The 26,691-nt window shown below is 33.8% G+C and overlaps 1 protein-coding gene across 1 annotated transcript in view; it reads right to left on the reverse strand.

The window, feature by feature from the left end:
- Positions 1 to 9: 9 nt before the first annotated feature.
- The window catches only part of LOC126885445 (pupal cuticle protein 36-like), a 48,894-nt gene continuing 22,212 nt past the window's right edge, over positions 10 to 26,691 (reverse strand). The window contains exon 3 of the mRNA XM_050652016.1: positions 10 to 1,014. Within this exon, the coding sequence (XP_050507973.1) occupies positions 172 to 1,014 (843 nt within the window). The 3' untranslated portion in view covers positions 10 to 171. The remainder of the gene's footprint in view (positions 1,015 to 26,691) is intronic.

Here is a 26,691-nt window from a genome sequence, read left to right on the forward strand (position 1 = left end):
ACAGTCAGATAATAAAAAATGAGTCTTTATTAGAATACATAAATTAAAGAATTGATACAGTCGATATCACAGTTGCGAACAAGAATAATCTGTTTACACATATTAAAAAAAAATCTCTGTCTTCTTTGGTCAGAGCTATTTTTAATATACATCTTAAACATTTGCCTGAATTTAGTGATGACCATATCCTCCTCCTAATGATGAAGAGATACCGTGACCACTAAAATCAGAGGAGCTAAAACTAGAAGATCCAAAATGACCACTTCCTCCAAAACTTGCGTGTCCTCCTAGATTGCTTACTCCAACATGATCACTTCCGCCGAAGCTTTCTTGACCTTCTAAACCACTTGCTCCATGTCCTATGGATCCATGATTTCCAAGTCCACTGGAACCATAACTGTCACCTCCATGACCGGCGTGGATAACGACAGGTACAGGTTTCTTTACGATTTGGATATCTGGTATATGAACTGGAACAGGTTTATGTACTGGTACTGGGTAAGGTTTTGGAATGTGTACGGGCACTTTTACAGGGACGGGAACTTTGTATGGTACTTTGACAGGATAAGGTACATCTTTAACGATTTTAACTGGGTAAGGTTTGTCGATATGCACTGGATATGGTTTGGGAACATGGACGGGATAGGGTTTGTCCACTTTTACAGCCACTGGTACTTTAACAGGGTATGGGATCTTCTTTTCGACAGGAACGGGATATGGCTGAGGAACTGGTACGTTGACTGTTTTGTGAAGTGTAATGTGGCTGACGTGACTTTCAGCTCCTCCAATACCTCCACCAAATCCTCCGTCAAAACTTACGGGTCCTCCTTGATTGCCCCCTACACCATGACCGCTAAAACTGCTGCCAAAATCATGTCCTCCCAAACTTGATCCACTTCCATGTCCTCCAAATCCTCCACCGTGACCAAAATCATCTCCTCCGCCAAGCAGTAAGCCACGCTTCTTTTTTGATGTTTCTTCTGCTAGCACAGTGGCTATCAGCAAGGTGCAAACCTAAAAGATAGAGCAGGAACTTACAAAAATAGTATTATACTTATGTAAATATTTTTATAAAATATATATATATATATATATATATATATATATATATATATATATATATATATATATATATATATATATATGAATTAAATGAAAAGTTTTCTCTGGTATACAGAAGAAATCTTTTCCGTAGCGGACGCGAAAATGTAAATTTCAAAGTCTTCATAAAAGACGATGAACGACAAAAGACACCTCTTTGTGTCACAGATTTGTCTACAAAGCCACGTTATTCGCTACACATTCGTCAATAACGGAGAAAAACCGTGATATGAAAGGAAACGGCGATTGCATTTTATTTCACTTCGACCACCACCGATATTCTACACGACGTGTTTCGAGCTCATGTCAAGCTCTCGTCAGGAACATCTAGATGGATGGTCGAGGTGTAAGAAAATGCTTTTGGCCTTTCTGGTAATAATAAAATAACCAGATCGCGTCCGCTACGGAAAAGATTTCTTCTGTATACCAGAGAAAACTTTTCATTTAATTCATATAGATGTCGTACCAAGTGTACTGAAGTCTGGTTATTTTATTATTACCAGAAAGGCCAAAAGCATTTTCTTACACTTCGACCATCCACCTAGATGTTCCTGACGAGAGCTTGACATGAGCTCGAAACACGTCGTGTAGAATATCGGTGGTGGTCGAAGTGAAATAACATGCAATCGCCGTTTCCTTTCATATCACGGTTTTTCTCCGTTATTGACGAATGTGTAGCGAATAACGTGGCTTTGTAGACAAATCTGTGACAAAAAGAGGTGTCTGTTGTCGTTCATCGTCTTTTATGAAGACTTTGAAATTTACATTTTCGCGTCCGCTACGGAAAAGATTTCTTCTGTATACCAGAGAAAACTTTTCATTTAATTCATATAGATGTCGTACCAAGTGTACTGAAGTCTGGTTATTTTATTATTACCAGAAAGGCCAAAAGCATTTTCTTACACCTCGACCATCCACCTAGATGTTCCTGACGAGAGCTTGACATGAGCTCGAAACACGTCGTGTAGAATATCGGTGGTGGTCGAAGTGAAATAAAATGCAATCGCCGTTTCCTTTCATATCACGGTTTTTCTCCGTTATTGACGAATGTGTAGCGAATAACGTGGCTTTGTAGACAAATCTGTGACACAAAGAGGTGTCTTTTGTCGTTCATCGTCTTTTATGAAGACTTTGAAATTTACATTTTCGCGTCCGCTACGGAAAAGATTTCTTCTGTATACCAGAGAAAACTTTTCATTTAATTCATATAGATGTCGTACCAAGTGTACTGAAGTCTGGTTATTTTATTATTACCAGAAAGGCCAAAAGCATTTTCTTACACCTCGACCATCCACCTAGATGTTCCTGACGAGAGCTTGACATGAGCTCGAAACACGTCGTGTAGAATATCGGTGGTGGTCGAAGTGAAATAAAATGCAATCGCCGTTTCCTTTCATATCACGGTTTTTCTCCGTTATTGACGAATGTGTAGCGAATAACGTGGCTTTGTAGACAAATCTGTGACACAAAGAGGTGTCTTTTGTCGTTCATCGTCTTTTATGAAGACTTTGAAATTTACATTTTCGCGTCCGCTACGGAAAAGATTTCTTCTGTATACCAGAGAAAACTTTTCATTTAATTCATATAGATGTCGTACCAAGTGTACTGAAGTCTGGTTATTTTATTATTACCAGAAAGGCCAAAAGCATTTTCTTACACCTCGACCATCCACCTAGATGTTCCTGACGAGAGCTTGACATGAGCTCGAAACACGTCGTGTAGAATATCGGTGGTGGTCGAAGTGAAATAAAATGCAATCGCCGTTTCCTTTCATATATATATATATATATATATATATATATATATATATATATATATATATATATATATACATCCCGCTATCATTATGTCATCTTTTCATGTTGCAGTCATTTGGCATCACCAAGAAATACTATCATTTTCGAATTTTAATTCGTGTATGTTTGTTGAGCGCATTTTTTAACGCCCTGTATCGTTCTCAGTTTTCTAAAATTTTAATTTTAAAAATTTAAATTATATACAAAAATTTTTACACTTCATAACCATTTTGACTTCCACCACATAAAAATGTGTATTTCCCATCATTTTGCCGCTTTTCGACGTTGCCACGAGTTAAAAATACCGATCTTTTGAGGACAGGTAGAAAAGGTCTATTGTAAACTTAGAGGATGGAATATTTTGGTAAAATATTCCATCCTCTCAGATTATAAACTACATAAAAGGTAGGTTCTTTACCTGTTCAGCTGGATTACCAAGCAAGGGTCTAAATATTTTACGAGTTGAATTGTGTTTATTTGATTTCATCTGTTAAATTAAAATTTCTCATACCGACTTAAAATATTTGTTTGAAAAATTCATTTTATATTTTCGTTTAATTTACTTAGGGTTTTTGGTCAGAATTTTGAAGAAACGCTTGGTTTGACATAAAATTTGGGACACGTACCTATAGCTAATATGTTAAAGAAAAAAAGTGATATTGTGCCGATATGTGCTTTTGATCTGGAGGTGAGTTTCGTCGGTTATAGGGTATGAAAACAAATACGTTCAAATAAGTCAGGAATTGGATAAACTGACTAATTCTAAGCAACTTCTATTTTATAGCGTTTTTCACTAAGTCAATAATTTTAGAGATATTTGCGAGTGAATATGTTCATTTTTCAACAAAAAAAAAAACGTTTTTATACGGTTTTTCGCAAATAACTCAAAAAGTAGGTACTTTATTGAAAAAAAATTAGAAAATAGTAAATATAGCTTATAAAAAAGTGAAAAAATGGTATATGTGTCAGGTCTGTAGACCCAGTAGAAGCAGAGTTATTGCTAAGCTTTGTTTTAAAACCAAGAGGAGTAGGTAAACTAAATGGCAGATTCACACCCAAGAAAGTCACTAGAAATATCATCAGATAAATCTTCTTTTTTGGTTGATCATATCGGCCTTTGACGGTAATCTTGACTAAAAATCTAAAAATAAAAGGAAGAACGCAGAAAATACAAAAATTGCTGATAAAATAAATAAACTAACCTATGAAATGCCAATAGTGTCAAAATTTGATATGAGTAAAATTGCCTGAGGTTGTACCAATTACAAACAAGGTGTACGGCGCGGGAAATTTGAATGACTCCTCTTGTTTAAAAACAGACTATAGTGAAAAATAAGCTCTTATATCTCAAATTCCAAATCGAATATTTTAACGTGAAATAAAAAAAATGAAACACTTTTCTGGGAAAACTTATTACAACTTTCTTAAAGTGTTTAAGAAAACGTTTATTTTTATTTTTTTTTTAAGTTTCCAGCAGCAAGAGTAAGCAGGTTACGCTCAAAATACAGTTGTTCCTTTTTTTTTGGTTAAAAATATTCTAAAAACTCCCTCTAATTAACAGCCCAAATGGAATTAATCGTTACCACTTCACAAGTAACTTTATGTATTGTTTGTGTTTGTAAGTTTCATCAGTTCAAAGTGCTTATTTGTGGAAAAATTTGGTTTTAAAGTAAATTTTTTTAAATCTTTAATTTTGAAAAAAAGACTTTTGTCAAAATAACTTAAAAATTATTAGTGATACCAAATATCTTAAAGAGTAAAAAATGTAGGTGTTGCTTTTTTAAATATTTAGAATTTTTTGATTTTCTGGAAGACAAAAATTGGTTAAGATATGGCTGTTCAAAATTTGCATATACATACTCGTGACTAGTGATTCGTTCGAGGCCTTTCAACAAAACCCCTTTCAAAAATAAGCATTTTGAACCAATGCAACTTACAGATCATATACAGGGTTTCCCCGAAAATAGTGCGTTCCTTAAAGGTATAGATAGAAAGCACAATGTAGAGCAAAAAAGTCTTATAACATTTTATTCTAAATTCAGCCGTTTGACCAAAAAACGAAAATACATTTTGATATGCAAATTGATACTCAATTAGTAAATAAACAAGGGGTCCCATTAGATTAAATTTCACAGTCACAGGTTCTTCTACGCCATGTTGCCAGGTCATATAAATTTATGAAAATAAAAATTTACTCTTATGGAGAACAACGTAATTTTTGTTGAAACGGTTAACTTTAGAAAAAAATGTTACAACACCTTTTTGTTCTAAATTGTGTATTATATCCACACCTTAAAGGAACGCACTATTTTCGGAGACACCCTGTATAAACAATACATTTATCTAAAGTAACGTGTGAAGCGGTAACAATTAATTTTCATGACTTTCTTTTGCCAAAAAAAAGGGAACGATTTTATTTTCAGCGTAACTTGCTTACTTTTCACGCTAGAAACTGTTTTAAAAACACCAAAAAAAATTTTTTTTAAACACTTTAAAAGAGTTATGATGAGTGTTTCCCGAAAAGTGCTTTATTTTTTTGGTTATTTTACGTTGAAATATTCGATTTGGTATTTGACGAATAAGAACCTATTTTTCATTAGCTGCAACCCTGCTTCTACTGGGTCTACAGACCTTATACTGACACCTCTTTTTCATAAGCTATATTATTGCTAGGAATATTTTCTTCGATAAAATATGTACATACTTACTTTTTGAGTTATTTGCGAAAATCCGTCCAAAACGTGTTTTTCTATGAAAAATAAACATATTCACTCGCACATACCTCGAAAAGTATTGACCTAAAACTTTTATAGAACAAAATTTGCTTAGAATTAGAATTAGTCAGTTTATCCACTTCCGGACTTATTTTGCACGTATGTTTTTTCACCTCCAAGAAGGGGTGAAAGTCACATCCAGGACAAGAGAACATATCGGCATAATCTCACTTTTTTCTTTGGCATTTTAGCTACGTGTGTGCCAAATTTTATGTCAATCCAAGCGGTTCTTTAAAATCTGGAGGTTTTGCGATATTTTATCGTGAGTGAATGGAATAATAATTATTACAACGGCAATTATTGCCGTTGTCACTTTTAGATAAGAAGTCATTATCACAATGATATAGTCAGGTTAACTGAATTGTATAATTATTGTTTTTATCATTAAATGTGAAAACCTAGAATTATCCATGTCTGTCCGTCAATAAACACAACTCGTCTATTAGTAGGACAGAAAGAATGACAAATAAGGTGTCAAATGAAAGCCTATAACCAAAATATGATATTACATGTGAGAAGTTTGACCTCGGACTGCCTGTTCCAGAGTTGCAACCGAAAGTACTGTTTTAAATTCGTCGAAATAGTACAAACTATTGGTCAACACGACTAAGAAAGACCAGAACAAATACATACTTCCGGTTTCATGCCTGTCTGTTCGTCCATATCTGTAGGTGAACAAAATTCATCCGTCATATCAGCTGACAAAAAGTTACACGAAGGGTTCAAATATCGACTGCCGGTTCAACTTCCGGTCACTTTTTGTGAAAAATTAGAACTTACGATGTCCAATTGCTTGTTACAATTTTTTTTATAAGTGTTCTACTCTATCTATTCTGACTTTTCATTAACTTACTTAGATCACATATAATTTAATACAGTTTTGATGTCAGGGTCTTCAAAATTTATGTGGTGAGTTCCGGTATGTGATGAATGAAAAACGACTCCATAAGCAGAAGAAAAAAGTGTTCTCAAGACCTAAGACAATACATCGACTCACAAGAGCGTTGTGACAGTAGCAAAAATTCGAGTTGGGGTTCTAATTACTTTCTCATGCGGCTTACTCTCCTGACTTGGCCCCCTCCGATTATTAAGTGTTCCCAAATCTGAAGAAATGATGGGCAAGTCACAAAGTTTCACAAAAAAGCGAATATTTCGCGAAATGAACGTCAGATCGAAAAACTAAAAAATGCGTGTTCAATATTTTTCAAAAGTCTATCGAATGATACCAAAAACGAACCCCCACGGAAAGGGGTGAGGAGTAAATTAAAAATTTTAAATACGAACCCTGCGATATTTCGCGAAATGAACATCAAAGTGCCAGTGTGTGCTTTTTTTCTGGGGATGAGTACCACCCCCTTCTCGAGTGTGAAAAAATATAGGTCCAAATAAGTCCGTAAGTGGATAAACTAATTAAATTCCTTGTAACTTTTGTTTTTAGATGGTTTTTCGCAAATAAATCAAAAAGTAAGTATTTGATCGAAAAACTATTCCTAGCAAATATAAAGCTTATAAAACAGTAAAAAAAATGATGTATGTATGAAGTCTGGACACACAATAAAAACAGAGTTGGAGCTAATCAAAAGTTGGTTCTTATTCGTCAAATTCCAAATCGACTAGTTCAACGTAAAATGTCCAAAAAATAACGCACTTTTCGGGGAAAACCCGCTACAAATTTTTTAAAGAGTTTAAAAAAAGTTTTATTTTTGTTATATAAAAAGTATCTATTCTATCACCATCAGCATCAAAAGTAGACCGGGCAGTATCGTCGCCCCCGCTAGCGAAATTATTCCGATTCGATTTTTTTGCACAAACTTACTCAAAAAGAGGTCCTTATAACATATCCAAAGGGTGCCGGGCGGTGCATTGGTCGAAAAATTGTTTAAAAAATTTTTTTGAAACAAATTCACAAAAACAATTTTTTCATTTCGAACAATTTTTTTTAGATAACTTGTGTCATTCTGGGCAAAAAAGGTGTCTTGCCATTTTTGTTTAAAATTGATTGTTGTCGAGTTATATGCGATTAAAAATTTGAAAAATGCGAAAATGGCCATTTTTAAGTCTTAATAACTCGATTAAAAGTTATTATTATGAAATTAAAAAGTGAGCAGATCAAGTTTCAAACCCTTGCTTCAAGGTCCTTAAGAGATTTTTGTCATTATTTTATTACAAAGCTGTTATTTTTAATTATTAATAATTAGCGCTATAGTCCCGGATTTATCGTCGCCCCTGTTAGTGAAATTATTCCGATTCGATTTTTTTGCACAAACTTACTCAAAAAGAGGTCCTAATAACATATTCACAAGGTGCCGTGGTCGAAAAATTGTTTAAACAATTTTTTAAACAAATCCACAAAAATAATTTTTTCACTTTGAACAATTTTTTTTTAGATAATTTTGGACATTCTGAACAAAAAAGGTCTCTTGTCAATTTTCTCTAAAATTGATTGTTGTCGAGTTATACGCGATTTAAAACCTGAAAAATGCGAAAATGGCCATATAACTCGACAAAAATCAATTTTAGAGAAAAATCTCAAGATACCTTTTTTGCTCAGAATAACCCAACTTATCTAAAAAATCGTTCGTAATGAAAAAATTATTTTTGTGAATTTGTTTAAAAAATTGTTTAAGGTGATACAGTAGCGATCAACAGGTAGCCAAAACGCGTTCCAAGATTGCGGCTGTAATTTTTAATATTTTTTCAAGATATTTGGCACACGTATCCGTAATATAATAAAGAATGGCGGTACAGAGCCCAATTTGAAAAATATATTAGGTAATATTTGAAAATTATTCTGTAATTAAATACAATATTAAAAAAACGAGCCTGTACCGCCATTAAGAAGAACAAAAAAATACACTTTCTTCAAATAGACTTTTTTATCCGATGCCTAGATTTTGTGTCATTTTGGAACTACTAAAATGTTTTATTTCATTAGTCCAAAACAAAATTTAAATTTTTTAATTCGACAAAATATTTCCACGCACAGGCTGTGGTCTGTATTAATTCGAGAACCAAGAGAGACAGCTCATTAACCGCCTTTCATTTTTTCTTAGAAAATAAACGATCTCTACACAAAGTACTTATAGGATAATACGCCGCCGTTATGAAATGATTGTAGGATGTTAAAATGACGAAGGATGTTTTACCCGGAAATCCGAATTTTATATACTTTTGTTATATTTAATACCCTAATAGCACACGACGTCCTTTGGACGTCCAAAATAGGTCAATTTTTGGTCCTAACGTCCATGGACCATAAACGGACGTCCTTTGGACGTCCGACGCTGGACGTACTTCGGGTGTACTAAATATGTACGTCCTTTGGACGTCCGGCGTTGGACGTCCTTCAGGTGGACTAAATATGTACGTCCTTTGGACGTCCGGCGTTGGACGTCCTTCGGGTGGACTAAATATGTACGTCCTTCGGACGTCCGGTGTTGGACGTCCTTCGGGTGGAATAAATATGAACGTCCTTTGGACGTCCGTACTCGGACGAAATACGGACCTTTTCCAATCGTCCATATTGGACATATTCTACCAATAAGGGGATTAAACAGCAAAATTATTTAATAAAATATTAACTTAATTATGTTAATAAAATAGTTTAAATGGAAAAGATTATAAATCATATTTAATTCAAAACTGTATATGTAGTTTAATATCTAATACATGTTTTTGTTTTTATGTAAAGTGTGAAAATCTGATCGGTAAATTATTCGTTATGTCCACTCTACATCAACAATAAATTGAACAAGAAATTGACTAAGTTATTCAAGGCCAAATTTGACGAGTACAAAATGTATGATTTGTAAAAGAAAATGAAGGAATTTGATGAAATAGAACAATTGGATATGTTTTATTTTGTCAAATTTCTTTATTTTCTGTTTATTCACGGCAAAATTGGAAGTAGAATTGTGTTTTGTATAAGCCAAATTTGACCTTGAATAACTTGTCGTCAATTTCTTGTTCAATTATTGTTGATGTAAAGTGGACTTTATAATGTTTTATTATTCCCGTTACCAAGATGATAGAAGCTTGGTGGTTAATTCTAATAAGCAAAAATATAATTTTTATCAATGTATCCTTACTACAGATGAATATTGAGAGCATCTTTTTGAAGTTGAGCGTACGTGTGCCCAAAATAGGTCCAGTTTTAGTCCTAATGCGGATGGACTATAAATGAACGTCCTTCGGACGTCCGACGTTGGACGTACTTACGTGTTGAATAAATATGAACGTCCTTTGGACGTCCATTGGACGTCCGTGCTCGGACGTCCGTTGGACATTGACATCGATCCGTGAGCGTCATCTGCAAAGAAGAAAATCACAAGCCAGGACAACCAATCCAAATAGTGAGTGTTTCAAACTTTTGTGTTGTGTTGTCAAAAGTTTATTTAATTATTTATGTTTTTCCTTACATACTTACATATTTTTTCAAGCTTTTTGGTATATTTTTCATATTTTTTACTATATTTCGATAAAAAAATTCTTCGCAGTTTTATCCTAATCAACATCATCATCATTCTATCCAAAAAGGCAAATCGCCAAAATCGCAATTTTATCATAATATGATATGTATATTTGCATTTTACCACATTTTTTCGATGTTTTGAAACATTTTTGTATATCTTTTGTGTATCTATCTATATTTTGTATATCACCCCTCCTCGGGGTGAAACTCACCCCCCAAATTCACATACTAATTTGTAAGTACACATACTTTGTAAGTATGGAATAAAGGTTGCTTAATATTAATCAGTTTATCGAAGTCCGGACTTATTTTGAACGTTTTTCACCCCAGAGAAAGAGTGAAACTCACCCCAGGGCAATAGCACACATTGGCACAATATCACTTTTTTTCTTTGGCATGTTAGCTATGCGTATGCCAAATTTCATGTCAATCCTTTAAAATTTACAACAAAAACCATCAAAGAATGTAGTAATACTTGTTTTCATGAAGTCGGTGATAGAGTTTGACAAATCTTTATGGTTGTTAAATATCTTTTAATTTGTGTATTCGATTTTTAAAGGTAGGTACTATATACGTCCATTTGGCACAATAAAAAATAACCTTCGACCGGTACATATTGCTTGTATCGATGCTCGGTGCATTGTTCAGTCATAAATTTTACCTGTCCCTATAGCGTCGGCCGTCGGGTCCTATTGTAAATTATTATAATAATAGTCCGTCTCGGTATTTTATTATTTCTGTCATAAGTATCTCTGTGGAAATGCAAATGCTGCTTGTAACATCCCAAAAACCAGCTCTACTATTAATTGTACTCGTATAAATAAGTGTATAATATGTACCTACCTACTTATTTATTGTATTCATTTATAGACCTGGATCCCGCGTAATAAAAAAAGTTGATTAACAGCAAGCTGAAAATTTGTTAATAGCTTCACGGTGCCTAGTCGGACAAACTTTGATGTACGGGAATACTGGAACCGGGGAAGTTTTAATTGTGGAACAGGTTAAAAACTTGGAACATCAGACTACCGAAAACGTTCCATGTATTTTGTCGGACAGAACTTCCAATTGATTTGTTACCATTTCATTAAACTCTTATGCAAAAATCAGACTGCGTACCAGTCTACTTTTATTCTCTTAATATTTTTACTTAAAAAAAGTGTACTACAATCATCTCGCTAAACTTAATATAACTGTTTTCGAGATAAACCCATTTTAAATCTGCGATATAACATAATTTTTTGCATAATATTGTAGTTAAATCCGAAAAATCAACTTAAAACCATAATAATAATTGTGCCAATTCTCATTTATGTCATTTATATTTTTGGAGATTTTTATGGTTTATAAGTTATTTTTCGAGTTTAGCGAGACGAATGTAGTATATATTTTTTAAGTAATAATATTAAGAGAATAAAAGTTTTGATTCGAAAAGTATATACCTCGTCCAATTTACTTACCGTTGCACGTCATCCGCGCCATAGCCTGTGACACGATACCAACACGAAATATCTAGGCGGTAGGTGTGTTCTTTTTTAGAATCAAAATGATTCTAAAGGGGAACACACCTACCGCCTAGATATTTCGTGTTGGTATCGTGTCACAGGCTATGGCGCGGATGACGTGCAACGGTAAGTAAATTGGACGAGGTATATGTAATGTAGAGTTCCCTCAGCGATGTGATATAATATTATTACAGTATAGCTCCCCGTGCATGACAAGCTTATGGAGGTAGCCCATATAGCCTAGGCTATAATATTATTAAAAAAATCACTTAGATGGGACAATGGCTTTAGGAAATTCGAGACATCAAAAATGGCCCATTTTTAAGGTGGTGCGTTAATTTATTGGAGAAATGTAATTATAATTTAATGTAAATAATCTAATATCCAATAATTGTAAATTAATATAAGATGTAATATAAGTTCCTTAAAAAATATATTTTTTATTTCCCACAATACATTCTCCACAGGTATAAATATCGTCTCTAGACGTCCACCGAACGTCCTCCCAGGACGTTAGATGGATGATCGGCAGCAATACATTGGACCAAACTGGGACGTCCTATGAAGGCCCAATTGACGTCCACCGAACGTCCCTTCGGACGTTAGGTGGACCTCCATTGGGCGTTTGGCAACGTGGAATTTGGACCAAAATTGGACGTCCTGTTAAGGTCCAATTCACGTCCCCTAAGACGTCCGATTAAGATCCAATTTACTCCGATTAAGGTCCAATTTACGTCCAATTAAGGTCCCATTTACGTCCGATTAAGGTCCAATTTACGTCCGATTAAAGTCCAATTTACGTCCGATTAAGGTTCAATTTACGTCCGATTAAGGTCCAATTTACGTCCGATTAAGGTTCAATTTACGTCCGATTAAGGTCCAATTTACGTCCGATTAGGGTCCAATTTACGTCCCCTAGGACGTCCGATTAAGGTCAAATTTACGTCCGATTAAGATCCAATATATGTCCCCTCGGACATTAGATGGACGTCCAATGGACGTTCGGTAGCGCGACATTTGGACCAAAATAGGACGTATAAAGGACGTTCCTCGGACGAAAACGGACGTCCAATGGACGTCCCTAAAGTCCGTGAAGGACGTCCATTGGACGTCCTTGTGCTATTAGGGTAGGTACCTACCTATAATTCTGGTGATTTTTTAAATCCTCTATTGTTAAGAGAATTTACACCTTTAGCCAAAGTTTTACGATTTTCTAACGGAAATTAACAAGTTATTTTAAATACGCACCAATTATCGATGTTGAAAGGAGTTTTTCAAGTTATAAAAATATTTTGTCTGATCAAAGAATATGTTTCCTCGTAAAGAATTTGGAAAAACACATTGTAGTGAATTATAATCGAAGATATATTTATAGTGATATTGTTGTTTTATTTTAAATAGGTAACTATTGGTAGCAGTTTTTGTAAAAACTGTGAATAAATTGCATATATAAAAAATGATTTTATTTGAAAAATAATAGATAAGATTACTAAATAAGACAGAAAATTTGTGGTTTCCCGAAATGCGCATTTTTTGAATTTTTGTGCATATCTTGCGCATATTTCGTAATTTTTTACCGCATATATATGCGAATATTTCATCAAAATTGATCGCATATAAATCCGCTCCCTAGTCATTGTATTCTGTTGGCTGATTCCAATGATTTGAGCCGCCGTACGACACGTTGGGACCAATGGGAGTGAAGATACGTAACTAATACCTATCAAGAGGTTTACTCAAACTTCTTTTTTGTACTTATACCTACCACTCGGTATAAGTACAAAAAAGAAGTTTGTGTAAACCTTTGCACAACTGTGTAAATACTAAAGAAAAATCTAAAATATTAAAAAAAATAGTGGAATCCGTTAATCTGTTCTCGAAAAAATTAGCTATGAAAATGAGCATAATTTTCTATATCCCTAACTTTTGACGAGCAGTTTAGCTTAAATGGGGAAAAGCGGTAAGCTTAGACCAAACACCAGTAGGAGGCATTCAATTAATTGAGGAAAAAAATTAAATGGATAACAATATTCATTTCAGTTATAGAAAAGGCATTGCCCCGCTAGAATGGTTGAAATCAAGAAAGTAACAATTAATAGTCCTACAAAAAAGACAGGCGCTTGAAAGTGATAAGACCATTGAACAATAAGCCTGCGAACTGCCTTTTAAACACATTCTTAAAAATAATCCATAACACAATTAAAAAAAGGTTTGTTAAGAAATTCTTTTATAGACTTCAGAAATTCAACAACTTCTCCTGATTATGTTTAAAAAACGTACGGAATGCACTAAATGAAAAAAAGAAGAAAAAGATTTATCATACCGTTATACTCTAATATATTCTTACGTTGAATATTTGATGCTTCCCTGTAGAGTATAAAACGGACAGTTGTGTTTTTCCCGTGAGCTGCCTTGTTTAGTCTTCTTTGTCGTTCTATTCGTTAAATCCTATCCTCTCAAGTCACAGCGTCAGAAAGCAGTGGGTATATGCAGTGAACGGGAGGCCTATGTCGAGCAGTGAACGTTGGGGCCCTTTCGCGTTTATCATATGTAGAGAAGTCGCTTGTCAAAACCTGGACGTATGTAATCGTATTCTATTTGTTAAATACTCTCACCTAATATGTCATACCATGTGTGTTAATCCATTTTATTTCTACAATTTTAAAGTGTTATTACATGCCGTCATTTTCATTTGTCTACACCATCTTATTCTGCCAGTTAAATCCCATCATTTCAGACGCTGTACGTCACGATTGAACCAATAGAACCGTAGATACAAGACTAAGGCCCTTTTGACATGATGCTGTAATTGATTTTCATACGTCATTGTATTATATTAGTCAAATCCAGTTATTTTAGGTGCTGTACGCCACGATTGGACCAATAGGAGCGAAGATACGTAAATAAGGCCCTTTTGACATATTGCTGTATTTGATTTTTCTGTGTCATTGTATTCTGTTCATTAAACCCTACCATTTGAGCTGCTGTACGTCACAATTGGACCAATAGGACTAGATATACATAACTAGGGCACTTTTGACTTGTTGCTGTATTTGATTTTTCTGTGTCATTGTATTTTATTTGTCAAGTCCTATTATTTGAGATGCCGTACGTCACGATTGGTCTTATAGGACCGAAGATACGCGACTAAGGCCCTTTTGACATGAGGTTGTATTTTATTTTTCTCTCATTGTATTCTGTTTGTCAAATCCTATCATTTGAGGTGCTATACATCACGATTGGGCCAACAGGACCGAAGATACATAACTAAGGCCCTTTTGACATATTGCTTGTTTGATTTTCTGTGTCATTGTCTTCTATGATGTCTAAGGCATATCTCTGATATGCCCTATTTTTAAATTGGACTTCGTAAGTCCTAGGTTTTCACCCACAAGCTTTTATTTGACACCTCATTTGTCATTCTACCCGGTATAATGGCGGAGGAGTTATATTGGCGGTCGTACGGACCGACAGAAAGAGTACCCAGCTCACATATCTCACCTTTAGTACCATCCTTGGATTATAAGCTTTCATTTGACACCTCATTTATTATTATAGCTGGTATAATGATAGAGGAGTTACATTCGCGGTCGAACGGACCCGCCGACAGACCGCCTAGGTCAAATATCTCACCTTTAGTACCATCCTTGTATTACCAGCTTACATTTGACACCTTATTTGTCATTCTACCTGGTATAATGACGGAGAAGTTATATTCGCGGTCGTACGGACCGACAGAAAGATTGTCTAGGCCAAATATCTCACTTTTAGTACCATCCTTGGATTATAAGCTTTCATTTGACACCTTATTTATCATTCTACTTGGTATAAAGACGCAGAAGTTATAGTCGCGGTCGTACGGACCGGCGGAAAGACAGCTTAGGTCAAATCGCTCACCTGTAGTACCATCATTGGATTATCAGCTTTCATTTGACACCTCATTTGTCATTCTACTTGGTATAAAGACGCAGAAGTTATAGTCGCGGTCGTACGGACCGGCGGAAAGACAGCCTAGGTCAAATCGCTCACCTGTAGTACTATCATTGGATTATCAGCTTTCATTTGACACCTCATTTGTCATTCTACCTGGTATAACGACGGAGGGGTTATATGCGCGGTCGTACGGACCGACGGAAAGACAGCCTGGGTCAAATATCTCACCTTTAGTACCATCCTTGGAATATAAGCTTTCATTTGACACCTCATTTGTCATTCTACCTGGTATAATGACGGAGAAGTTATATTCGCGGTCGTACGGACCGACAGAAAGATTGCCTAGGCCAAATATCTCACCTTTAGTACCATCCTTGGATTATAAGCTTTCATTTGACACCTCATTTATCATTCTACCTGGTATAATGATTGAGGAGTTATACTCGCGGTCGGACGGACCGACGGACAGACCATGTAGGTCAAATATCTCACCTTTAGTACCATCCTTGGAATATCAGCCTTCATTTGACACCTCATTTCTCATTCTACATGGTATAATGACGGAGGAGTTATATTCCCGGTCGTACGGACCGTCGGAAAGACAGCCTAGGTCAAATATCTCACCTTTATTACCATCCTTGGAATATAAGCTTTCATTTGACACCTCATTTGTCATTCTACCTGGTATAATGATGGAGGAGTTATATTGGCGGTCGGAGGGACCGGCGCACAGATCGCCTAAGTTAAATATCTGACCTTTAGTACCATCCTTGTATTATAAGATTTCTTTTGACACCTCATTTGTCATTCTACCTGGTATAATGACGGAGGAGTTATATTCGCGGTCGGAGGGACCGACGGAAAGACAGCCTAGGTCAAATATCTCACCTTTAGTACCATCCTAGGATTATCAGCTTTCATTTGACACCTCATTTGTCATTCTACCTGGTATAATGACGGATAAGCTATATTCGCGGTCGGAGGGACCGAGTCACAGACCGCCTAAGTCAAATATCTCACCTTTAGTACCATCCTTGTATTATAAGCTTTCTTTTGACACCTCATTTGTCATTCTACCTGGTATAATGACGGAGGAGTTATATTTGCGGTCGGAGGGACCGACGGAAAGACAGCCTAGGTCAAATATCTCACCGTTAGTACCATCCTTGGATTATATGCTTTCATTTGACACCTCATTTGTCATTCTACCTGGTATAATGATGGAGGAGTTATATTCGCGGTCGTAAAGACCGACGGACAGACCGCCAAGGTCAAATATCTCACCTTTAGTACCATCCTTGGATTATCAGCTTTCATTTGATACCTTATTTGTCATTCTAGCTGGTATATTGACGGAGGAGTTGTGGTTACAGACAGACGGACAGACGGACGTGGATAATACAAAGTTTTCACATTTTTTCAAAATTGGGTGAAAACAATAAAACATGATGCCAGACTGATTTCTTTATGAAAATAATATATACATTCTCAAATTGTCTATTTTTCGTTGTGAATAATATTGTATTCAACAGTGATGCCAAATTTCTGATGCCAAAATGATTGATAATGAAAGTGGGATATACGTTTTCATGTATATAACGGCAGCGACAAAACGGTAAAACACTGAACTAAATGTATATAATATTTTCACTGTACGATCATTTTGGACTCAAACATTTTATGGAATAAACTTATATAACTTAGTAAGAGGTAAACAAGGAAAGCTGATATATTAAAGTAACATCAAGGAATCAAATCTCTAACTACCGAGCTGATTAGACTTCTGGTAGCAAGTACAGGAATAAAGTTATTAAGGTAGTGTAAAGTGGCATCGATATACAGATGCCACTTTGCAAGACGATGCCAAATCGATGGTAAATGCATAATGTATCGATGCCAAATTGATAGTAGGATGTATATATATATATATATATATATATATATATATATATATATATATATATATATATATATATATATGTATATATATATATATATATATATATATATATATATATATATATATATAGTCTTTTGAGTCCCTTTTACTTTTCAGTGTCGGGACTGGCACATCCTTTCACGTGTGTACAAATGTTGACCATTGTTTCTTATTGTATGCTAATCGGCTTGCTTCTGCTATTGTTTTCCCCTTTCTTTGGATGATTTTAGCGACTACTGTATCCCAATCTTCTCTAGGTCTTCCTCTACTTCTTTTCTTTTGTATCCTGGCTTCCCATATTTTCTTCACCGGTATGTTGTCTTTCATTCTTTTCATGTGTCCCCACCAACTTAGTTGTTTTTCTTCAATATACTCAAGTACAGATTTCGTCTTAAGATCTGTGCGTATATATGTGCTTCTTATTCTTTCTCTCATTGTCACTCCTCTAACTCTTCGTAAATACTTCATTTCTAGGGCTTGTATCTTGCTTTTTAGTTTTCTAGTTAGTATCCATGATTCACAGCCGTATGTAAGCACTGGTCTATATATGGTGTTAAATACAGTTAGTTTGGTTTTTCTTGTGATTTCCTTTTTGTTTAAGAAGCTATTTTTTATTGCATGAAATAGTTTTGATGTTTTACTTATCCTCTCTTCAACATCTTTGTCCTGCCTTCCATTATTTTCGATTGTAAGGCTGGACTGGAAAGGCTGGTCAGAAAGAATAGTCGCTCTTGAGATGAAAGATGAACAGGGAGAGCCACAGACAATAATTACGGCATATGGACCCGATGAAAATGAGAAAAAAGAAATCAAAGAAAAATTCTGGACAGACCTAAATATAGCAATAGAAAACAGTAAAGGGCGGATTTACGTCATTGGAGACTTCAACGGAAGAGTAGGAATCAAAGATGAGACAGTAACGGATGTAATTGGAAGGTACGGTGAAGAAGTGAGAAATGATAATGGAAAACGGTTAATAGAATTCTGCGTACTAAACAATTTAATAGTAACAAACACACACTACCAACACAAAGACATACATAAATTTACTAGGCAAGGACCAAGAGAATCAGAAAAGTCAATTATTGATTACATACTAGTAGAACGCGACAATCGAAAGGTAATTCAAGACGTTAGAGTCAGAATAGGACCAGAAATAAGTAGTGACCATTATTTGTTGGAAGCTAGAATAAAGAATAAAAACAAAAAACCCCTGGAACATAAAAAAGAAAACAAAAGAAAAATTGAATACGAATCAATCAGAACTTACAAGCTCAGAAACAAAGAGATTGCGCTAAGATACAAAGAAATGGTTGATTTAGAAATAGCAGCTCTGGAAAATGCAAATGATAGTAACAACCTAGAACAAAAATGGCAATCATTTAAAAATATATTACTGGAAGCGGCGAAAAAAGTATGTGGCATTAGTAAAAGGAATGACAAGGTGAAACAAACAAACTGGTGGAATGCCGAAATAAAACAACAAGTGAAAACTAAGAAAAAACTTTGGAATAATTATTTAGGAAACAAAACAGTAAACAATTACAGCAAATACAAAGAGGCAAGAACTGCAGTAAGAGATATGATAAAAACAGAAAAGGAAAAGAGTTGGCATCAATTTGGACAACAGCTGGAACACAATAGCAAAGAAAATCAAAAACTTTTTTATAGAACATTAAAATCTCTGAGAACAGACAAACCTAGTAAAGATATGAGAATTAAAAACAAAGAAGGAAAAATAATCACAAAAGAAAAAGAAATTTTTGACAGATGGCGACAACACTTCCAAGAATTATTAACTACCACAAAAGAGGATAGGAATAAAGAAAACAGTAACGCGACAGGTAGTGAAGAACAGAGAACAAGCATCGAGATAACAATCGAAGATACAATAGAAGCAATAGGCAAACTTAAAAACGGAAAGGCACCTGGACACGACCATATACCACCGGAAATGCTGAAGTACATGAGAATGAAAGGCGTAAAACAATTAGCTGAAATATTCAAAGAAGCAAGCAAAAAAGAAACAATACCGAAGGACTGGGAGATAGGAGTAATAGTACCGATATATAAGAAAGGAGACCACAAAGATTGTAACAACTGTCGAGGAATTACACTATTATGTTCTTCTCTCAAAGTCTATGAAACAGTACTAGAAAAAAAGCTGAGAAACATTACAGAAACTACTTTAAATGAAGCACAGAGTGGCTTTAGAAAGGGACGAGGAGTACAAGACCATATTTTCACGGTAAAACAAATAATTGAAAAAACGTTACTGTCTAAAAAGAAAGCATATATGGCCTTCATAGACCTGGAAAAGGCATTCGACAGGGTAAAACGACAAACTGTGTGGGACAGCTTGATAAGAAGAGGTGTTGACGATAAACTAGTTGAAATCATCAAAAGTCTTTATAAGAGAAATAGGAACTACATAATACATAAAAACATGAAATCAACAGAATTCGAAACAACTGAAGGACTAAGGCAAGGAGGTGTCATGAGCCCAACCCTCTTCAACATCTTTATGGACGAAATCATGATAGAGTGCACACCACAACTAAAGAAATTGCATGTAGGGTACAGGAATCTCCATAGCGTAACCATTTCGGAATGTGCATTCGCAGATGATGTAGTAGTTATCTCAGAAAAAGAAGAAGACCTGCAAAATAACCTGCAAGCATGGAATCACGCATTTTTATAAAATCTACGTCTTTATATTAGGTTTGTTCCAACATAAACTTTTGGACGGTCCAGAAACCGTCACGACGATCACCGTCCTGCGCAGTACCATGGAACGTATTTTTTCGTTCCCATGGAACCCATGGAACGTGAATTATCTAGTAACGAAACGGTAATCTGACGGTTCTTGGTCGTATTGGGACAAACCTATTATTAACCTAACAAAAAGGTAACAATGAAGGTATAATAATGAAAAGTTGATGGATATATCTTACAAAAAAAAGAACTCTTTAAAAATTAAATATTCCATTAGATAAATTAATTGCAATTCTTTGTGGCGTTCCGTCTCTTATTTAATTAATTATTAATAGAAACACTTTATTTAATGATTAATTATAATTATTTTCTTTTAATTTTAAAAACCTTTCGCACAAAATCCCCTTGGTGACGTCACACCTGGGTGTGTTGTGGCTGGACTGATAGATTTCTTGAGTTGGTACTGAACATTATCTTAACATTTCCTTTCCTAGCCATCATTGTCATTTTCTTTAATTTACTCTCTTTGACGGGCATGAAAATTGGCCGAATCCTTCCTTGAGTGTCAAGTGGTCATTCTCGGGCATACCTGCTAGTCGAACTGCATTCAGTTCTATCTCTTCCTATTCCTACTTCTGTTTGTAGTTTACCTACTCCCATCATTTTTTCGTTTGCATAATACAAAAACTAATGAAAAAGCAGTTTTTGTTACATCTTCCTAATAGGCAGGTAATATACTAGATATTATAGTATAGCTGTAATGGGAATAAAAAATAACAATGTTCTTCGCATTTAACGTCAAAATTATTACGTTCGTCACAGATACATACAGTGTGGAAGGCACTTATGGACTAAAATTATTTCTGTCCTTGTTTCAAAAAATTATAAAAAAACGCTGAGATCCGTCCATTTTTATATACATATAGATGTACACTTTTTAAATAAAAATTTAAATGTACAGGGTGTTTCATGCAAGCCTAGCAGAATACATAAGCTTTATTTTTAATGGAAGACCCTGTATATTTTTATAGTTTTAACAGTTGCTCAATTACCTGATTTCAACGAACTATGTCATGTAGGGTGTATTATGAATAATACAGGGTGAAATTTTGAAATTTTAAAGTAAGGAAACCACTTTTCGAATAAAATTGTCTGTGTCCATATTTTAGAAAATTATAAAAAATACTGGGACATTTCAACTTTTAAATTCAAATTGGCGCTTTATATAAACATAAATTTAAATATACAGTTTGATTCACGCAAGTATAGCATAATCCATGATCTTTAGTTTTAAGGAGTCACCCTGTATATTTGTATAATTATGGAAGCTACTTAACAACCTCATCTTAAAAAAGTGTGTTATGTAGTTACATTAGCTACTATATTCTAAGGACGAGGAAGGCCAACAAATTTAGAATTACCGAAAGAAATGAGCACTAACAAAGTGAACATTCATCAATTCATCATAATACGGCATTCTGAAAAGTCAAGTAGAAGATGCAGACAATGTAAAAGCCAAACCATATATGTGTCCAAAGTCCAATGTATATTTTTTACACTCTGCATGTTTTGACAGCTTTCCTAAATTGTAATATTAACCTTTAACTACACGCGCTGGCGTATTTTGTACGCCAGATATAAGAATTCTACTCTAAATATAATAATATTTAAAAATTTAATTTTTGACCTTGTGTATCTCTCTAACCCAGATGTCGGCAACATTTTTAATGTAAAGAGTGAAATACTAAATTAAAAATTCATGGCGTGCGTCAACTATTTGTTGACCTAACAAATATATTAATATAAACGTATAAAAAATATACGTTTTGTATTTCTTGTCTAAATTAACAATATTTTAAGGACGCATTAAAATTTATTGAAGGGCGCCGCGTTGCCGACCTCTGCTCTAACCTATCAATGGAATGTGCTTTACAATTTGGTTTTAGTTTCGTTATAATCGGCGTTCTGGGAAGATCGCAGTTTACAGTTTATTATTTGTTGTTTCCGGTGGTCGACAATATACACCACGATTATATTAATTTTAGTAGTAATATAAGTATATATTTCAATTGTTTTTTAGTCATTATGGCACAAAATATATTTTTCTTTATAAACAATACTTTTCTTCCGTAAAAAATCACATTTCAAAAAAAAATTTATTAGTAGTTTTATTTATCATGGAATCCAGTTATTCCATGATTTCAGTTATAAATCCCAATAGGCTTACTGATAATTAACTCAAAGTATTCACTGATGCCGAATAAGGTTTATAACAAAAAACTAAAGTGTATTTTTCAAAAAAAAAAATAAACAAATCGGCTGTTTTAAGTGTATTTTCTGTGGCGTATAAAGTACGCCACGCGTGTAGTTATGTTATAACTTGATGCGCGGGCAGTTAAAGGTTGAGTTTTATAGTATTTGGGAATATTTTATTTAGTTTTACTACTTTTGTACTTTTAGTTTTGAAATAAATCTCATAAATCAATAAAAGTGAATTTTATTATTTTTTTAACAGATTCCGCCATTGATGCGAAAACGCAACAATAAGTTTGAATGCTTGTAACTTTTTTTGTTTTGTTATTGCCAAATATGTATAGACCTGGATCCCGCGTACCAAAAAAAGTTGATTAATAGCAAGCTGAAAATTTGTTAATAGCTTACCGGTATCTAGTCGGACAAATTTTAATGTACGAGAACACTGGAACAGGGGAAGTTTTAATTGTGGAACAGTTTAAAAATTTGGAATGTCAGATTACAAAAACGTAACATGTATTTTTTCGGACAGAACTTCCAATTGTTTTGTTACCATTTCATTAAACTCTCGTGCAAAAATCAGACTGGTGTTTATCACCAACTGAGCATTTTATTGAGTGGAACACGAAGAACATAGCAAATGACAAGAATCATGTTGGTTAGTAATAGCAGTCTGATTTTTGCATGAGAATATAATGAAAGGGTAACAAATCAATTGGATGTTCTGTCCGACAAAATACATGAAACGTTTTCGTATTCTGACGTTCCAAATTATTAAACTGTTCACAATAATTAAAACTTCCCCTGTTCCAGTGTTCCCATACATCAAGGTTTGTCCGACTGGACAAAGCTATTAACAAATTGTCAGCTTGCTATTAATCAAATTTTTTTTGGTACGCGGGATCCAGATCTATTTAGTAGTTTATACTTTATAAAAACTATGTATTATAAGCAAAGCGAAAAAATTTTAGGTATAAGAAGATTATGTAGTCATGACGAATCATGTAAAAAATTGCTAAAGTAAATCTTTTATAAATTATTAAAAGTTAAATATATTTGTTCTATAAAATATATTTCGATATTATTAAACCTTAAAGCATTATAAAACACATAAATATTTTCTAAAAAAACCACAATATTTAGTTATAAAAAATATCCTTTCAAAAAGTTGCGTTTTCGCATCTATGGCGCTTAATGGGTTAAATAAGATCAGCCACTGGTTTTTGGTATATGACTAGATATTTTTTACGGCTTGTTTTAACCACTTACCAAAATCTTCATGTTCACAAAAGTAAATCAAGTAGAGTGCGACTGATGTAGTTATGTGAATTAAGGTGTCTATTTATACCCACTATTATAATCATCGTACCCCCATTGATTGTACCGGTATTTTCGCTCTCACCGGAACGAACCCATCGTAAACAGTTAGAATCTTGCTTGATATTTTTTTGTAATAATTAGTCTGGAATATGTCCTGTTACTCTTACTAGAAACGTGATATGTACTATTTTGTTTATTCCGTTATAGATGTACATACTGTACCTAAGTTCTGTTATATGTTTTCAAGGTGGTAATTATTGTCAAGTTCAAGCTTTGTTGTTAATTAGATTTTTTTTTATTTATGCCGAAATGCTTTGAAACTATCTTACTACAACCTAGTTGTTGAATCACTAAATTGTTTTTATTTTTCGTAATTTTTGTTGTTAAGTACATACGTTTCATGTACAATATTTTTAGAGGAAAATTAGCATTAACTATGCGAATTTTGAATTATTCTTTTTATATTTATTTATTTATTATGATATTTAATTCAGTTGGTTTTACTTATATTTTATTCAGATTACATAGAAATTTTCTACTGGTAAATTAAAATGAAAACTTTGTCGATTTACAAGAGTGATTACTTTAAATTGGCGAATACTCTGGGGATCAGACCGTAGATATAATAAATATTATTTAGGTAGGTACTGTATACTATTAATTATATTTATCTACTCTATCTCATATTATTATGTATAAGTTTTTAGTTTGTGGAAACTGTCATTATAGATAGAAATGCGTGAAGTGTTTAAAGTGTGCGTGAAGTAACAATGTATTTTAAATGGGACTCACTTTTTCGCACTGTTTTTGACACACTTTCATATAATCAAATATCCTTAATATTCGCGTTATCATGGTGACGACATAATGAGCAATAAATTACGACAAAAGTTTTGGCAGTTTTGTAGTGTGACAGAAGTTAAAATTTTTAAATGTCAAAGTTCTAAAAATTGTAGAATAGAAATAAATTCTAGTGACGAAGAGTTACAGTTTTTTTATTTGTTCATCATAGATAAAATATTGTATGAAACTGTGGGTGAAGTACTTTTTGCGAACTTACGCGATGTATAAATATCGCGTGCGTTCGCAAAAAGCATACATCACGAACTGTTTCATAATAGTTATTTATGAAACAGTTCGTGAAATATGCTTTTTGCGAACGCACGCGATTTTTAGAGCACGAGCGACAACGGAGCGAGTGCTATACATCGCGTAAGTTCGCAAAAAGTACTTCACGCGCAGTTTCATACAATATTTTATCTACGATAAACAAATTAAAAAACTGTAACTTTGAAATCTTATAATATGGAGACCCCCTTTTTTATTTTAGATTTTAATTCTGTATTCAATACTATAAAAAATATCTATCTCACCCACACGTAGGCGTATAATTAAGAGGAGCTAAATTTTTCTCGATAAAAATATTTAAAACAATTAAAATAATTAATATTTTATTGCAATACTGTATAATAATTTTTCAATTTTTGATGATTTTATTATCATAAAAAATAAGATTTGTAAAATGAAAATCTATAACATAAATCTAACAATAATAATAGGTATTTTTATTTTTTTTAATGATAATATTATTGTTAAATTAGTACGCCCCCCCGCCATATGGGTGTCGCACTATGAACTCATAAATGATGATTTTTTACAGGATTCTTCGATAAAGTACCCACAATTTACTGGTAATATTGCCCAACAAATTTTTAAGTGTATTCCAGTTGTCTGACGCAACAAAGTTTATAAACTTCTATATTATTTACAAAACACCCCCTCTCGAAAATTTCCTGAAATAAAAAGCTGTATGACTCAACGTGAATACCTGAATAAAAATATCTCATCAGGGAGGTAATATATTTTTGAATTAAATTAAAAGACAATTTAAGTGAATTAAAAGACAATTTATGTTTCATTTCGATTCAGACGCAAGGCATAATCTACAGGCTGTTTCTGTTATAAACTTCTTCAGTGCAGATGCTTACCTACCTCTGAATCAAAACAAAATCATAAGCGATTTTCACGAAAACAAACAAACGCGAAAACAAAATTCGTTTCGTTTTAATTCAGAGGCGGGCAAGCATCTAGATGGATGAAGTTTATAACAGTAACAGCACTGTCTGTAGATTATGCCTTGCCTCTGAATCGAAATGAAACATACATTGTCTTTTAATTCACTTCTATTTTCACTCAGATTGTGAGTACTAAGAACCATTTCTCGTACCTTTTTCTAAACGAATGTAAACGGAATGTGATTCCATACTTTAGAATCCTTTGCGTTTTCTATATTCGTCGTCTCTATGTCTTGTAAATTGTGGAAAGCAGAGATTTAGGATGTTAATAAAGAATGGTTCTTAATGTGGAAATTTTTCGATTTAACCCTTAAGATCCTAGTGTTACATATATGTAACGCAGAAACCGCTAAAATGTTAAGCCATAAATTCGGAAATTGATTCTAATTTTAACCAGATGTTGATGCAAGACTTTCAAGGGACACTTGCTTACTAGTTTTCAGCAGTTGGTTCGAGGAATTGATCTAACCTATTTATTAAGTTGAGTGTTTTATGATACTGTGTTTATTATTTATGGTAAAAATTGATCTCAAGTTTGGGTAAGTATATTTTTACTATTCTTTTGTTATTATATTTTGTTTAGAGTGTTTTCAATTGAGAATTAATTAATGTCTTTTCTTATTAATAATATCAATTTTTAGAAATTTTATCCTGGTTTTGTAAAAATGCCTTTAATTTTTGGTGTTACTTCTATGTAACGCTAGGAATATATGGGAGCAAAAATCGGAACTTTTAGAATTATAACGTATATTTTGTTCCAGAAAGGGGTTTTCTCTTCAAGAAGCGCTGGAGATGATTGATGCTGTTGA

Source organism: Diabrotica virgifera, chromosome 5 (genome assembly GCF_917563875.1).
Source record: "Diabrotica virgifera virgifera chromosome 5, PGI_DIABVI_V3a".
NCBI classification, from domain to species: domain Eukaryota; kingdom Metazoa; phylum Arthropoda; class Insecta; order Coleoptera; family Chrysomelidae; genus Diabrotica; species Diabrotica virgifera.